Genomic DNA, 16,087 nt, shown 5'->3' with positions numbered 1-16,087 from the left:
GAGAGAGAGAGAGAGATTGAGAGAGAGAGAGAGAGAGAGAGAGAGAGAGAGAGAGAGAGAGACTTGATTACCATGTACACGTCTTCGACACGTACATGCTCTCTCTCTCTCTCTCTCTCTCTCTCTCTCTCTCTCTCTCTCTCTCTCTCTCTCTCTCTCTCTCTCTCTCTCTCTCTCTCTCTCTCTCGTGATAAAGCAAAAGAAAAGAAAAACGAAAGGAAAATAAGAGAAAGAATAAATACGAAAGTTGAAAACAGAAACAAACGAGAAGAAAGAAGAATATGTAGGAAGAGAGAGAGAGAGAGAGAGAGAGAGAGAGAGAGAGAGAGAGAGAGAGAGAGAGAGAGAGAGAGAGAGAGAGAGAGTGTTTTTTCCTTCAAAGCTTAATGATGAGACGAAACATGTTGAGAGAGAGAGAGAGAGAGAGAGAGAGAGAGAGAGAGAGAGAGAGAGAGCAGGGAAATGAAAAGAAAGAAAGAGGTGTGAGGAAAGGCAAGGTGAAGAAAAGGAAGAGGAAAAGAAGAAGGAGAGATAGAGGGCAAGAATGAGCAAGAGGAAGAGAAGGGAGAGGAAGAAGAAAAGGGGGAGAAGGAGGAGGAGGAGGAGATGATGATGGTTCAGAGAAGACGCTATTCAGAGGAGGCATCATCTGGCTCCTCCTCCTCCTCCTCCTCCTCCTCCTCCTCCTCCTCCTCCTCCTCCTCCTCCTCCTCCTCCTCCTCCTCCTTTTTCTCCTCTTCCTGCTTCCAGAAGGCCACGAACTTTGCTGGTTGACATTTTTACCTTCTCCTCCTCCTCCTCCTCCTCCTCCTCCTCCTCCTCCTCCTCCTCCTCCTCCTCTTCCTTCGTGTTAGTTCAGAGTCTCCCTGATGAGGCAAAAATGTCGAGATTTTGCCACCACCACCAGCACCTCCTCCTCCTCCTCCTCCTCCTCCTCCTCCTCCTCCTCCTCCTCCTCCTCCTCTTCGTCTTCCTCTTCCACCATTCATCCATTCAGTCAGTAACGTCTTTATTTTTTCACCACCACCACCACCTCCTCCTCCTCCTCCTCCTCCTCCTCCTCCTCCTCCTCCTCCTCCTCCTCCTCCTCCTCCTCCTCCTCCTTTTGCACTGTAGCAGAGAAAGAGGAAGAGACCAGGCGGGCATGAGTAATCGTCCTCTCTCTCTCTCTCTCTCTCTCTCTCTCTCTCTCTCTCTCTCTCTCTCTCTCTCTCTCTCTCTCTCTCTCTCTCTCTCTCTCTCTCTCTCTCTCTCTCTCTCTCTCTCTCTCTGTCAAGGTTTTCAAAGCAATGTATGTGTGTGTGTGTGTGTGTGTGTGTGTTACGTCTGCAGTAGTTCTTGGTATCTCTTCCTCCTCCTCCTCCTCCTCCTCCTCCTCCTCCTCCTCCTCCTCCTCCTCCTCCTCCTCCTCCTCCTCCTCCTCCTCCTCATCTCACCCAATCGGTCGGTCATGGTCACATGGCAGTCTTTGTGCAAGTCAGTAATGGCAGTAATTATAATCCTTGGCCTGTATTACGAAAGGTACGTTTTTATGAATAGGGAAGATCGGCCAGGGGACACAAAATTAGTAGGTAGTGTAAATATAAGTGGGATAAATAGATGGATAAATGGAGGTTTGGTTGAATAAATTAATAAGTGGATGATGGAGATAGATGAATGAATAAATAATGAAAAAGTAAATAAATAAATAAATTGTTACTCAAATTACGTTTATAGAAAGAAAAGTAGAACACGAACAGAGAGAGAGAGAGAGAGAGAGAGAGAGAGAGAGAGAGAGAGAGAGAGAGAGAGAGAGAGAGGAGGTCAGTTTATTTTACTCCTCTTTTCATTCACATCAAGTCCCAGACAAGAAGGAAATTCCAGAGGTTTACGAGGAAGAAAAGTGAAAGAGTAAAAATAACAATTAACTCTTGCATTATTAAAGTGGACGGGGTAGGGGTGAGAGAAAGTAAAAAGTCTTCTGTATCGAGGCCTGGGGATGAGGAACTAAATTGTGCCCCCCTAATTTTTGTTATATTAAGTGGCATCGTTTCTCCAATATTCCAGTGGAGAAGTGTAAGAAAGAATACCTGCTTATATACGTTAACTTGTCTACCTCCCAGATTCACCAGCACTAGTGTATACATAAAGAAATAAGGGAGGCTGCAGGAATTCAGGTCTACACATGGCAGGCCTTCTAGAAAACATACCTATTTTTACCTATCATGCCCCATCTAATCTTCTTTTAAAGCTCCCTAATGACTCGTCACTAACAACCTGATTACTGAGTCCGTTTCATCCATCTACCACTCTATTTGAGAACCATTTTTTTCTTATCTCTTTTTTTATCAAACTTTATTAAGCCAGAACACATTATTTCTTGTCCTATCCTGCGCAGTATAGCATCTTCCTGCCTCCACTCCTTGCTGTATCGTTTCCATGGAGTCAGAACCCCATCAGTTTACATTAATACATTCAAATATCACTAATCAAAATTTGTAGTACTTAAGTGTTCGCTACTCCATCCCATTTCCTGTTATATATTCCTTACTGTTTTTAATATATTTTACCATACCAACATTTTGCTTTTTAATATCAACATTTAAACCTGTCATATTATCACCACCACCACCACCACCACCGCCACCGCCATCGCAGCGTGGAGGGCAGTAGGCTGGCGGGGCGGTGGCGGGGGACAGACAGCCTTGGGTCGCTGGGCAGGGAGGTTTGGGTTTAGGTATTACATTTAACTCAGGCGTCCTTCATGGGTTCCAGTCTGACCGGATTGTATATCACTGTTTGTTTATCCATCACGTTGTTGTTGTTGTTGTTGTTGTTGTTTGTAGCCTCATTTTTACCCCTGTTATCATTCGCAGGCATGGCGGCTCAGTGCGAACGGTGACGGCGGCGGCGGCGGCGGCGTAGTCAGCGGCGGGAGCAATGGAGCGGTGGCGGTGGTGGTGGTGGCTGGTGGTGGTGGCGGTGTTGGTGAGCGCCACGCCTGCACTGGGGGACTGGGAGGACTGCCCGCTGGGGTGTAAATGTACCTACGCCAGTAACAGGAAGGTGAGTGCATGTACTAGACTAGAGACACCATGAAACGAAGAAAATTAATAAACAAAACGTTAGGAACAATATTATCAATGTACTTGTGTTTACCTCTTAATATTTCAACAAGTACTCAAGTAGGATAGTCCACGAGACTCTTTATCAGGGGCAGACGAGGCTAAGAATGTGAATTACGAGTATGTGTGTGTGAGTGTGTGGTGCCTTGTCTGGGCCGCCCCGTGTGGGATTGCCGGCCTAGTATACAGATAGATAGATAGATAGACTACTATTACTACTACTACTATCCATTTCCACCAGGGGCCGACGGGGATAAGAATGTGAACGATGCGTGGAGTGTGTGGTGCCTTGTCTGGACCGCCCCGTGTGGGATTGCCTGATATGTAGATAGACTATTTTAACAAGATTGAATCAAGGTCGTGGTGGCCCCGCCTTGTATCATCAGATTATCATAGTTTTCTCCGAATTTTCTGTATTGTTTGTAAGTGGCAGAATAACAAGACGCCTTTCACGAAGACTTGATTAAATCTGTCAGAACCTGAGGGTATCACGTCACCTTTGTTTTTTACCCCTGTACCACTTAAAGAGCTGTCAATTCAAGCATATCACAGTGCAGGGGATTAATATTCCTTCATTAGTTATTACGCGTGAAAATTCTCTCATCCTCGAACCACGGCATCCTGTTACCCTCTCAGTTCATGGCCCTGGGGTAAGCACTGACTGTCCCCGTGTGTGTTATGAACCACCCCTTGATGCCTCGTGCTGAGCTTGTCTCTTTCCCTCATCTGATCTCGATTAGTACCTTGGTAGGGTCGAGGACGTAGCCACATTCTCTCTCTCTCTCTCTCTCTTTCTCTCTCTCTACGCATCCTTATCTTCTCTTGTCTTTCTAACCTTTTCGTCGTCTTCTTTTACTTAATTTTGTGTTTCCTTGCTTCCACACGTCTTCTGTTATATTAATCTTTCTATTTTCCCTCTCTTTTCCTTCCTTCTGTGTGTGTGTGTTTGTGTTTGTGTGTGTGTGAAGGGCAGCTGGTTATTTCTTATTGGGATTGGCTATTCATAACGTGACGCATGAATGAAGGAGGCAGGGAAGGAAGTAGGACTGATGAAGGAAGCACGAAGGATACATGAAGGAGAGAAGGGAAGGAAGAGGGAGGAATGTGAAGAGAAAGTAAAATGAGACGTGAAGGAAGATGAGTAAAAATAAATGAGGGAAATGAAAGAAATGTGAAGAAAGGAGAATTGAAGAAGGTACATAAGAGAGAGAGAGAGAGAGAGAGAGAGAGAGAGAGAGAGAGAGAGAGAGAGAGAGAGAGAGAGAGTGAGTAAACGATAATGAAAAAATGTAAAGAAAATGGGAATGCCAGAAATTGAAATAAGATAGAAAGGAAGGAAGGAAAGAAGGAAGGAAGGAAGGAAAGAAGGAAGGAAAGATATGACAAGAACAAGAAAGAGAAAAGAATAAATAGAATAAAAGGAAAGACAGATGGAAGGGAAAGAAGAAGAAAAGTAAGAGATAGGAATAGTCTCTCTCTCTCTCTCTCTCTCTCTCTCTCTCTCTCTCTCTCTCTCTCTCTCTCTCTCTCTCTCTCTCTCTCTCTCTCTCTCTCTCTCATGTGTAGATCTCAAGGGTCAGAATGATGCACGATCTATACGTGTGTGTGTGTGTGTGTGTGTGTGTGTGTGTGTGTGTGTGTGTGTGTGTTTATATCTTGTTATGAATGCGTCATCATTCACGTTCACACACACACACACACACACACACACACACACACACACACACACACACACACACACACACACACACACACACACACACACACACACACACACCTTTACTTCTCTGCCAAAAGTGTTAGCTATTTATTTTCCTTCTTTTTTCCCCCCCATCATCTTGTCTCCTTCCTTATACCTCTTTCATTGCCTCTTATTCTTTCCCCTCCCTCTTCCTCTCCCTCTTCCTCTCCCTCTCTCTCTCTCTCTCTCTCTCTCTCTCCCTCTCCCTCTCCCTCTCCCTCTCCCTCTCCCTCTCCCTTACATATCACGAAGCACAAAAGGTAAAGCCGAGATTTTCCCTCCTCCTCCTCCTCCTCCTCCTCCTCCTCCTCCTCCTCCTCCTCCTCCTCCTCCTCCTCCTCCTCCTCCTCCTCCTCCTTTCCCTCTTCCTCTTCCTCTTCCTCCTTTGGGATTAAATATTTTCCCGCAAATCTCTCTCGTGTCCAATTTTTTTCCTTTTTCTCATACAAACGAATAAATAGATTCTCTCTCTCTCTCTCTCTCTCTCTCTCTCTCTCTCTCTCTCTCTCTCTCTCTCTCTCTCTCTCTCTCTCTCTCTCTCTCTCTCTCTCTCTCTCTCTTGGACGCCCTTGATTTTTCGCGTTTTAATCTTGCAAAGCTTCAGTGAGACGGCAGGATCTCTCTCCCTCTCCCTCTCCCTCTCCCTCTCCCTCTCCCTCTCTCCTCTCCTGAGTCGCTATTGGTCAGCTTATCAAGGTTCTCAGCGCCTATTGGTCGCCTATGTCACCAGGAAAACCAATATCCGATGTGATGATTGGCCGGGAAGCGAACGCCACGCCTTGTGATTGGCCAGTTTGAATAGTTTTCTTGTCTTATTTTGTATCTTTTTTGTTTTTCTTTTTGCTTTGGTACATATTGTGTTGGAAAGATGGGCTGTTTTGTATTGGTGTTTTGAAATAAGTTGTTTCTTATTTTTCTGTTCTTTATCTTCTCGTATCTTTTTTTTTTCTTTCTTTTTCTTTCTTTCTTTCTTTCCTTTAGATTTTTCCTTTTTCTTCTTCAACTCGTTAGCTTCCATTAAATTTCTATGACATCTTTGCCGTTTTTCTTTTCTTTTTCGTTTCTTTATCCTCCCATAACCCCTTATTCTCTCCTTCTCCTAATTTTGTAGAAAGTTATATATATTTTTTCCCCCTTTCCTTCTCTATAGAATGTTATTTTTTCCTCATCAATGCTCCAGCATCCATTAAGATTTTGTGTGTCGTCTTTTCCTTAACCTCCTAATCCCTATTTTCCTACTACTATTCTTTTTTATACAATTTCTGTTTACATGATGGCTACAAGTCCTCATATATCACCTAAATACCTAAACATATCTTATACTTTCCATCCAAGCAGTTTATTTCATTGAGATCAGTATTAACAAAAGACTATACCACTAAAAGAATTAACTGACCATCTCCTACCTCACATTTTTCATCTTCAGATCCAACACATGCAATACAAAACAGTTACCAACATCAGAAGCAATGCATGGAATCTTTATAAGCATCTACGAAAAAGAATGAGATTAAAACCAAATCGATTTTACAATTTCTACCCAGTTTAAAGATTGGAGGTTGCTGTAGGACAAGTAAAGATGCTTCAGAATGATTAGAAATGAAGGAAAGAAGGGAAAATACAACGCTAATTTTCTCTCCTCTCTCCCTTTTTCAGTTGGCGGACTGCAGCCTGGCCAAGTTCACAACAGTCCCCTCATTACTCAGCACTGAGATACAGGAACTGAACCTTAATGAGAATAACATCAAGTAAGTCGATACAGAACTCTCTGAACTGCCATTAGAAGCTTGTTTAATACCATTAGAAGCTGTTTATGACCATCAGAGCCCTGTTTACTACCATTAGAGGCTGCTTACTATGATTACAAACTGTTTATGACCATTAGAACCCAGTTTACTACCATTATAAGCTGTTAAGGAGCATTAGAACCCTGCCTGCAACTATTAAAACCCTGCTTACTACCAAAGAAGCAGTTTATGACCATTAGAACCTTGCTTACTATTGTCAGAATCCTGCTTACTACCAATAGAAGCAGTTTACGACTATTAGAATCCTATTTACTACCATTAGAACCCTATTTACTACCATTAGAACCCTCTTTACTACCATTAGAACCATTGCAGTGTAGCTCAGAGACTGTAAACCTATTTTTTTTATTCTTCTATCTGGCCAAGAGGTACAAAAAAGCAGAAAAGAAAAAAAAACACTGAAGATGGCAGACCTTAAGGAGTAGAGCCAGAGGAATATTTTAAATTTGAGAATTGTTTTGAAATCTCCCTTGTGAAAGAGATTTAAGTCAGGCAGGAGGGAAACAGAAGCAGGTAGGGAGTCACAGAGTAGGCAAACACACACTTTTCACCTCCTCCTAGCCACTCCCTTTCTCTTTTAACAGCTATGTAGATATGAATGTGCTTAAATTCTCTCTTGAAAGTTATAGGAAGTGAAAAAAAAAAAGTAGGCAGGGAATTAGAGTAGATAAACAAACATTTTTATCCTCCATCCTATTCTCCTTTTCCTCTTTCAACAGGTATTTAGAGAAAGACGCGTTTAAGAAGACAGGGCTAATTAACCTGCAGAAGCTGTACCTCCGAAACAACCAGGTGTTCAGTCTTCACCAGGATGCCTTCCGGGACCTCAAGATCATGATTGAGCTTGATCTTAGCAACAACAAGATCGACAAACTCCATCCAGATACTTTCACTGGTGTGTGTGTGTGTGTGTGTGTGTGTGTGTGTGTGTGTGTGTGTGTGTGTGTATTTTTTTTTTTTTTTCCTTCCATTCCTTCCTTCCTTCCTTCCTTGTTTTTGTTTCTTCTTGTCCTTGTTGTTCCTCTTCTTGTTTCTGTTCTTGTTCTTCTTTTTGTTGTTGTTGTTGTTGTTTTTGTTGTGCCACCACCACCAACACTACTTACTTTCTTCCTCTGTACAACAACAACAAATAACGATAATAACAAAAAGAAGAATGATAACAACAACAACAACAACAACAACAACCATTATTTCAGGGCTGGAGAAGCTGCGAGTTTTGGACCTGAGTTTGAACCTCCTGTCTAGACTCAGTGGGGTTCAATTCCCTCCGTTACCGCACCTCAGGAGACTCAACTTCCGGGAGAACAGACTTGTCTACATCCACAATTTTGCCTTCTCTAACCTCAAGATTCTGGAGTCCCTCAGGTAAGCATAGAGATAATTTGTGTGTGTGCTATTGGGAAATCTCTAAGCTGATATAAGAAATGCATGAAATGAAAAAATAATAATAAATAAATAAGGAGAAATGATGAAGTATTTTGGCAGTATAAGGAAAGGTTTGGTTTGAAGTAATTTGTAATCACTCATAAGAATAATTTCATACCATACTGCATCCTCTATATCTTTCATTGCTTGATGGATCTTTTTCTATATCCATCTATGGCTTTTTAGACTCTTATGCACTATTGTCTCTTGAATTGTTCTGTGGCCTAGAAAAAAACAAAAAATTTACCGTATACGGTTTTTTTATTTCTGTATCCATGCAAATATTTTTTCACTGAGGTCTCTTAGTTAGCAAAGACTAGAGCAGTGAGACAGTTAATATCCTTCACTAACCCGACTCTCCTTCCCATAATCCTTCACTAACACCACTTCCCATAATCCTTCTTTAACCCAGCACTCCACATAGTCCTTCACTAACCCAGCACTCCACACAATCCTTCACTAATCCAGCATTCCTTCCCACAGTCCTTCTTTAGCCCAGCATTCCTTCCCACAGTCCTTCTCAAGCCCAACAGTCCTGATTCTCGTCTAACCCACCACTCCCTCTCCACAGGCTGTCAGGGAACCAGCTTGAGTTGATCCAGCCAGAGCTCTTTGCCAATAACACTAATCTGAAGGAACTAGAGCTGCATGACAACTTGTGGGAGTGTGACTGTCGCCTGAAGAATTTGGTGCGGTGGGCCAAGAGGAAGTCACTCCTTCAGGTAGGTCCTCTCAGCTTCTCTGGCTTGTGTTTGTTTTTGGACTGTTTGACTAAAAGGAATGAAATTATAAGCGAGTGTAAGCTTAGATTTTGATAGTAGTATTGTATCAGTAGTAGTAGTGTTAGTAGTAAAAGTAGTAGTAGTAATAGTAGTAGGAGCTGCAGTCTTAGTAGATGCATATTAAATTTGTTAGTTCATAGACAGAGAAAAAACACACACACACACACACACACACACACACACACACACACACACACACACACACACACACACACACACACACACACACACACAGACACAGACCCATCACTAACCCACGCTCTCATCCTTAGAAACATGTCGCTTGCCACTCTCCGGAACGTATGTCGGGCCGCAGCCTGAGGGACGTGGATGAGGATGACCTTGCTTGCCGGCCTGAAATAGAGGTGCCCCAGGTGGACATCCCCGCCGCCCCTGGTCAGAATGCCACGCTGACCTGCCTTGTCCGAGGTGACCCACTCCCCCGTGTTCGCTGGGTGCATCACGGCAGAGTCTTGGCCAACTTGTCTGTCGGCAGATTTTCCGGCCCAGAGCAGATATATCTCATTAGGGAGGAGGTCGGGTCAATAGCAGAGGAGCGTGTGACTAGTCTAATGGTGACACATGTGACAGAGGATGACCTGACGTACTACACCTGTGTGGCAGAGAATATCGCAGGGTTAGTCGAGAGAAACATCTCCTTAGTGCCAGCTTCTGTGACGTACCCAGGAGCTGTCACGCCGCCCGCCACCATAGACTTGTACCTCATTATAGGGGTGACTGTTGGGGGTGCCCTGCTGCTTCTCCTCGTGTGTATATGTGTGTGCCTGTGTGTGCGGCGGAGGCGGAGGCGCACACCCAAGCCTAAGGTGAACGGGGCGGCCGGGGCAACACACACACGTCACGAGAATGTAATGATAGTTAACCCTGTAGAGAAACCACCAAGGAGGTACGAAAAGGTGCCTCAGACTGACCTGGAGATGACAGGCCTGGGCGGTGGAGGCAGTGGGGGTGGGCACAGGAGCTATGACGAGGTGGACTATCCCCCCGAGGCCGCCCCACCAAACCTTCGCACCCCTTTGGCCACCCTGGAGGAGGAAGATGATGATCCCCCATCCCACAACACCACCATGGAGGCTGTCCCTGGCCCCCCCGCCCCATCCGACTACTGGAGTCACTACCCCGATCTCGTGGACATGACCCGGCCCCGTGCCACGTCGCCCCCCGCCATGCCCCACCTCTCATACCGCTCCCCTGTGGGTCCCGGGGAGTGGCGGTACAGCTATGCCCAGCCCTCGCACTACCCCATGTCGACTGATTACTACACATCAGGCTACATTTCCCCGCCTGGTGGCCTTCTAACCCGCCCCGGCTATGTCACCTTGCCTCGACGCCATCGTTCGCCATCCTGGGCTGGCCCCCCATCAGCGGAGGTCACAGTGCCCCCCCCTGCCCCTGCGAGTGAGTGTGGGGATGTGCGCCTTCCCTATGATCCAATATATGACACGCTTGGCCCAAGAACAACAGCTGACGGGACTTCAAGAACTGACCTCACACGCGCTGCACTCCGAGCCGCAGAGGCTTTCTCCCGTGCCCCACAGAGCCCCCCGACATCCCCACCTACTCCTTCCCTCCCCCCATACTATGCCCCTCTCCCCAGCCACCCTGCCTCCGCCCCTCATGCACATCCAAAAAGCCGCTTGCACTCCTCCACCTTGCCTCGCTCCACCCCTAATTTGCTTGAGGGAAGTGGCCTAAGTGGACTCAGCCTCCCTGCACAAGACTCCCCAGCCACTTCCTCCCACCAGGCTTCTCCACTCTACAGCAAGAAGCAGTCTAGCATCCATCAGTCACCCAACACTTCCACCTCTTCCCCATTCCGCACCTCTTCCCCCTTCCAGGTCAACGGAAAGAATGCTCCGTCAACCGCCAACACTTCCACCGACTCCATCCTCGACTCTTCCACTTCCTCCAACAACAACAACAACAATAGCATCAATAAGAACAATAACAACAACAAGGGAGGTGGGGGGAAGAAAGTGCCACCCAAACCCCCTCCCAAGCCAGCTGGGAAGAGGCTGTCCACCTCCTCCATTCCCGGGGACGTGAAGAAGGGAGAGAATGGCAAAGTCTTCCAGGATGAAGGACCAGATGGAACAGAGGTGTGAGAGAGAGAGAGAGAGAGAGAGAGAGAGAGAGAGAGAGAGAGAGAGAGAGAGAGAGAGAGAGAGAGAGGTTGTAGTAGTTTGTGGATGTGAGAAATGTAAGTTTGAGGTTTTAATGAATGAGTGGATGTTTTGTAAGTGAATAAGGTGATTTAATTCATCTTATAAACAGTGAATTGAATGAGATATGTTGGAAAAATACATCCATAGTGTGACACAAGGAACACTTAACACTTCAACACAAGGAAATATATCAAAGAGAGAGAAAAGTGAGGCGCAGTAAGCAACACGAGGGAGACAGTGGCTATCCATTGGTGATGGCAAAACTGTGGTGTTGAGAGGTGAGGCAAAGACCCGTCTGTGTTAGCTTTGAACACTCCTGTGCCTCGACGAGTGGTGTTGAAGTGTGGTGAGAGACAGAAGTGTTTATGTACTATAGAGAAATGAACTGAAACTTTGTATAGTGTAATGAGTCAAGCTAGTTTCACTGTCCAGCTAGCCAGTCAAGAAACTATGGATGTGTTTGATAGAATGCCATGTGGCAGCTATTTTGAACCAGTGTGGGGTGTCTCTGTGGGCTGTTGATGCTGTTTTATTACTCTGCTAGATAAAAAGTATATAATATGTATATAATATACATATACACACACATACAATGTATTTTCATAATGCGAGTAGTTGGAAATTTTGTATGTTCATATTTATTGAGGAGGGAAAGCTTGAGTGAGCAGCCAAGCAGATGTATTAGCAGGTTCTGTTCTGTTTTCCTCCCAAGTGCTGTGCCCCTTTCATTGTGCTGGCAGCAGCCAGGCAGGACCAGGTGGTGGTGGTCAGGTCAGGCCCAGAGGTCACTTGTTTCCCGGCAAATACATTTATATAATAACCTCACCCATTGGACACCTGACTGCTAAACAAATTTCAGTATGGTTTTATGATGTCACTGAAGGAGAACATTTTGAAACCATAACAATACCAGAATAGAAAATATCATATAAAGGTGAATACCAAGGAAGAGTTTTTAGAGATCAATAACTGAAGTAGAATATCAATATGGTTTTAGAGGTCACTGAAAGGGAACATTTTAAAACCGTAACAATACCAGAACAAAAAATAACATGCAAACATTAATTTTACAGAAGAGTTTCATGCCAGCCTTGTGGAGTCAATTTCCTGATTTCCTTTGTTTCCCCATGACTGTGATGCTGCGAGGACCTCCATGCGTTGTATTTTCCGGCTGCATGTGCCTGCCGCTGCTGCACGTGCATGGCAGTCCCTCAGAGGCAGAGTAGAGGTTCAGTAGAGTCCCTTCAGTGAGGCCAAGTGAGCTTATTGTGGTGTGAGGATGCAAGGCCGCGTGTCTGTCTGTGTGTCTGTCTGCCCCGACTCGTCAAGTACAAAGTTGTTGCTAATGGAAGGATTAGATGAAAATTTTGTAGGAAACCTGTCCTCCATTTATTGTAAGTTTTTTGATGCTCATTATGACCAAATGTTTTCATGCATCAAATGTTTTACTTTGTGTTTTCTTGTCTGTGTAGATCTGAGGGCTTCATTCTCCAACATTTTGTGCTTCATATCTCAACAACTTTTAGCAGGTTGTAGTGGAAGTTATTGGGGTTTTCGAGGATGTGGTTTCTTGATTCTAGTAATAGCTGTACAAGAATCTCGCACCACCACTGGGAAAGAAACATTCCTGAGAGTTCAACTAATCATCTCTGGCCTTTGAAATGTCCCTAGAGGAGCTTAAGGTGTTTCAGAGTGTGAGCCTCAGTGACAGGTATCAGCAAGAAAAACACTGAAAACTAGACTGCATGGATTTGAAGTTGAAAATATATTATAACATGAATTTGTATCTTAGGTTTTCGGCAAAAGCTTTTGATGGAAAATGTTCAGTTTACAGATGTCCTTTTTGATTCGTGGCTTGAAGACTTCCCTGGGAACTTGTTGGATATCTGGTACCTCAGTTATTAGGTTTCATTTGTTTGTGTGACTGTTTATAAGTGATGTGTAAAGTGTACATAAAAGTGAAGTCCATCCTTTGCTGTTTTGGAGGGATTTGAGTTGCTGTTTCTCTTCGCTGAGTTGCCGGAAGTCACACGGTGCTCCTCATCTTTAATTACTAAGGTGTGTCTTAGGTTAAAAGCTTTCTTTTTTTTTTTAAGCAAATTTTTAATTTATGTTAGCCTTACCTTGTTATGTTTTCAGTGGTGTGAAAACTTGTGCAAGACACTGTATCCTTATTTTCTATGTAGCCAAAGCAATTTTGTGACTTATTTACCGTAGACTGATCCCGGAGGATTGTCTTAATTTTTAACTTATGTATAAATTTATAATGTTGGAAACTTTGGGCACAAAATAAGCTGTTGCTGGTGTGAAGACGTGCCAAGTAGTGCTTGCAGCAAGTACTCAGACTGAAGTGTAAGGCATTACCTTAAACTGCTGTAATTTGAGCCAGTTGATGCAGTAAATTAATGCTTTCAAAGAACTTTCCCTTTTCAAATCTTGACGTTCTGATGTGCTGCAGGGAAGAAATATATTGAGCCCGGTCATGGGGCATGTGAATCAAATGTTGTACTGTACAGTTGATTAATTTATGAATAAGTTACATTCCTTAAAATTTTGATATGAATTGAAAACTTTTTAAATCAGAATCAAGCGCAGATTTATTTTTAGGTAATTTTTCCTACAAAAAACAAATTCTTCATTCATAAGTCATGGGAAAGGACAAAATAACTTCATTCATAAACTGAGTGTCTTAAACTGCAATTTCCCAGTACTTCACTTCAGGGATTGGCCTCCTTAGTTTGATTAGTTATGCCAGTCTGTTTTCTTATTGGTTGCACAGGACATATATCCACTTTTCCCACTGGTCGCCGCGTTGGCTCTGCGGGGCAAGACGGAAGGTTCCGCTGGGCAACACAACGCATCCTCAACTTAGGACAGAGTATATTTTTGGCAAACCGTTTGTAGTGCCGGGATTCACGGAGGCAGAGTGTGGATACTTATACATACGTAGGAGTGATAACTTTTTAGTGCATTCAGTTCATGTTTTGTACCAATTAGTGTTGTTGCTGCTGCTGCTGCTGCTGGGGAGACTTGAGAGACTCTAGTGCCAACTGTGGGGTGATGGAGAGACAGAGAACCTTCATCCTGCACCTGTAAAATCTGTATTAACGAAACTCACCTGGAATACACTCCTGGCCCCGATCAATTCCTGATATGTACAATACTGTGTTGAGAGTCCTTCCGTCTATTCATGTGTTGCTTTGGATTTCTTGAGGCACCTCTAGGGGGCAAAAAACATATGTTTGTACACAAATGCAATTGAGTTTCCTTGCATGCCATTGTGTATTCCTTGAGTTCTGAGTGCAAGTCTACTTAGGGCAACACATTACATTTTTTTACATTTATATATAAGTTGAAAGTAAAACCAAACATGTCCTCTGATTTCTGTGATGTTAAAAAGAGAAAAATGCTCGTGTTTTTACTGAATTTTTACCATATTTGAGTTTTCCCCTCCCTTCCATTCCTACTTATCCTGTTCCATAAGATCAAAGTGGCTCAGGGGAGTGTGTGGTGCCTGCTGTTCATATTCCACCAAACATGAACTGGTTGTCACTCAATGCTCAGTGGAAAGAAGAATTAAACATACATACTCTTGATTACTAGGTTTTTCACAGTAAATTGTCCACTTTAGAATACAAGAACACAGCAATGCCAGTGACATTTTTGCTAAAACCACTTAATTAACTATAAGGTACTGGATCATCAAATACGAATGTGGTTTCTTAGTTAAATAATGGTTTTGGTAGGAATGAAGTAAATGTACAGCAAGTGTTACTGTGTTCCTGCCTAAATTATTGTGACAGTTGGTACCGAAAAAAGTTATGTGAAATGTCATTAGCATGCCACTTGTTATGAACTGGTTATGACTGACCCATAGAATGCTCTAAGGATAATGTAAGGCAATGATGACTGTGCTCTCCAAATACAGTCAAAATGCATCTTATGTTCTCTATAGATAAGGGACAAAGACTCTTTCTTAAATTAAAATTCTTAAATTTTCTGTAAATTAGTGTGATGAGTTTATTTGATGTTACTTGAAAATCATAAAGCTTTCTAGGTTTACACATTTACAAAAGAATCATAACTTGAAAATTATTAAGTTTTGTAAGACTACAATAATATTTTGACTTGACAATCATAAGGGTTTATTTGAATGCAAGATAATTATGATTATTTTTTCCTGACAAAATTTTGTAACTTAAGAATTGTCGGGGTTTATAAGGTTACAACATTATAACAATGAGAATGCCCAATTGCTACAAGTTCCAGTGAGCACGGTGTTGGCAGGAAGAGGCCAGAGGGACCAGACACATCCACTGTGCTGTGGAGACGAAAGCCATTATTGTTAAACATTCCTACTGAAACTGTCATTACTTGTAAGGCACAGATTGAAGTAATAAAATGTATAAAATCAAACTGCTACTTTACGTATTCCAAAAGTTTTTTTTTATGATGAGATATCCATAATCTTGCATCCGATTTTGTAATGTGCATACCTTGGACACACACACACGCCATTAAGCGTATTGCAATTTAGATCTGAATATCAATTTTGTTGCTAGTGGAGTGTTAGACATTTCTAACACGAGAAAGAGAGAATATTGATTATATGGACTGCAAGTGGCGTTAGAACATAACTGGTCTGAGCGGCGGTTGCAAGCGAGCAGGCGAGTGCAACCAAAGACGAGAAAAGTGGGAGTGTTGTATCAAGCAAGGCATAGGCTACGAACTCGAACGATTTTTTTTTTTTTTTTATCATGTAGACATGGCTACAGTGATAGCGAGCGGGGGGGGGGGCAGCCTGTGTACCCCCCGCAGCCCGCTATATGTTTGTGTGTGTGTGTGTGCAGTGATACGTTACCAAAGAACGTATAAGAATATTGGAATCCTTGCACGCTACCATTCAGTTTGTATGATAGGCAAGGAACCCCTGAGTATATTAAATAGTAGTAGTAATGAATTACTCATAATTTCCATAGGTTTATTATCATCCACATATACTGAACCCGTAAAAAAAAAAAAAAAAAAAAAAAAAAAAAAA

The 16,087-nt window shown here is 43.3% G+C and overlaps 2 protein-coding genes across 2 annotated transcripts in view; both read left to right on the top strand.

Moving 5' to 3' along the window:
• Positions 1-2,904, top strand: part of LOC135094771 (THAP domain-containing protein 2-like) — a 79,723-nt gene extending 76,819 nt beyond the window's left edge. Inside the window, exon 4 of the mRNA XM_063995130.1 lies at positions 2,856-2,904. Within this exon, the coding sequence (XP_063851200.1) occupies positions 2,856-2,904 (49 nt within the window). The remainder of the gene's footprint in view (positions 1-2,855) is intronic.
• LOC135094646 (uncharacterized) lies at positions 2,856-15,462 on the top strand. Its single transcript, XM_063994917.1, has 6 exons — positions 2,856-3,045; positions 6,502-6,593; positions 7,373-7,548; positions 7,850-8,018; positions 8,650-8,800; positions 9,133-15,462. The coding sequence occupies exons 1-6, from the start codon at positions 2,920-2,922 to the stop codon at positions 10,984-10,986; spliced, it is 2,568 nt and encodes an 855-aa protein (XP_063850987.1). The 5' UTR covers positions 2,856-2,919; the 3' UTR covers positions 10,987-15,462.
• The last annotated feature ends 625 nt before the right edge of the window (positions 15,463-16,087 follow it).

This window comes from Scylla paramamosain, chromosome 46 (assembly GCF_035594125.1).
Source record: "Scylla paramamosain isolate STU-SP2022 chromosome 46, ASM3559412v1, whole genome shotgun sequence".
NCBI lineage: Eukaryota > Metazoa > Arthropoda > Malacostraca > Decapoda > Portunidae > Scylla > Scylla paramamosain.
Note: the sequence above shows the minus strand (reverse complement) of the source record. Positions and strands in the feature narration are given on the sequence as shown.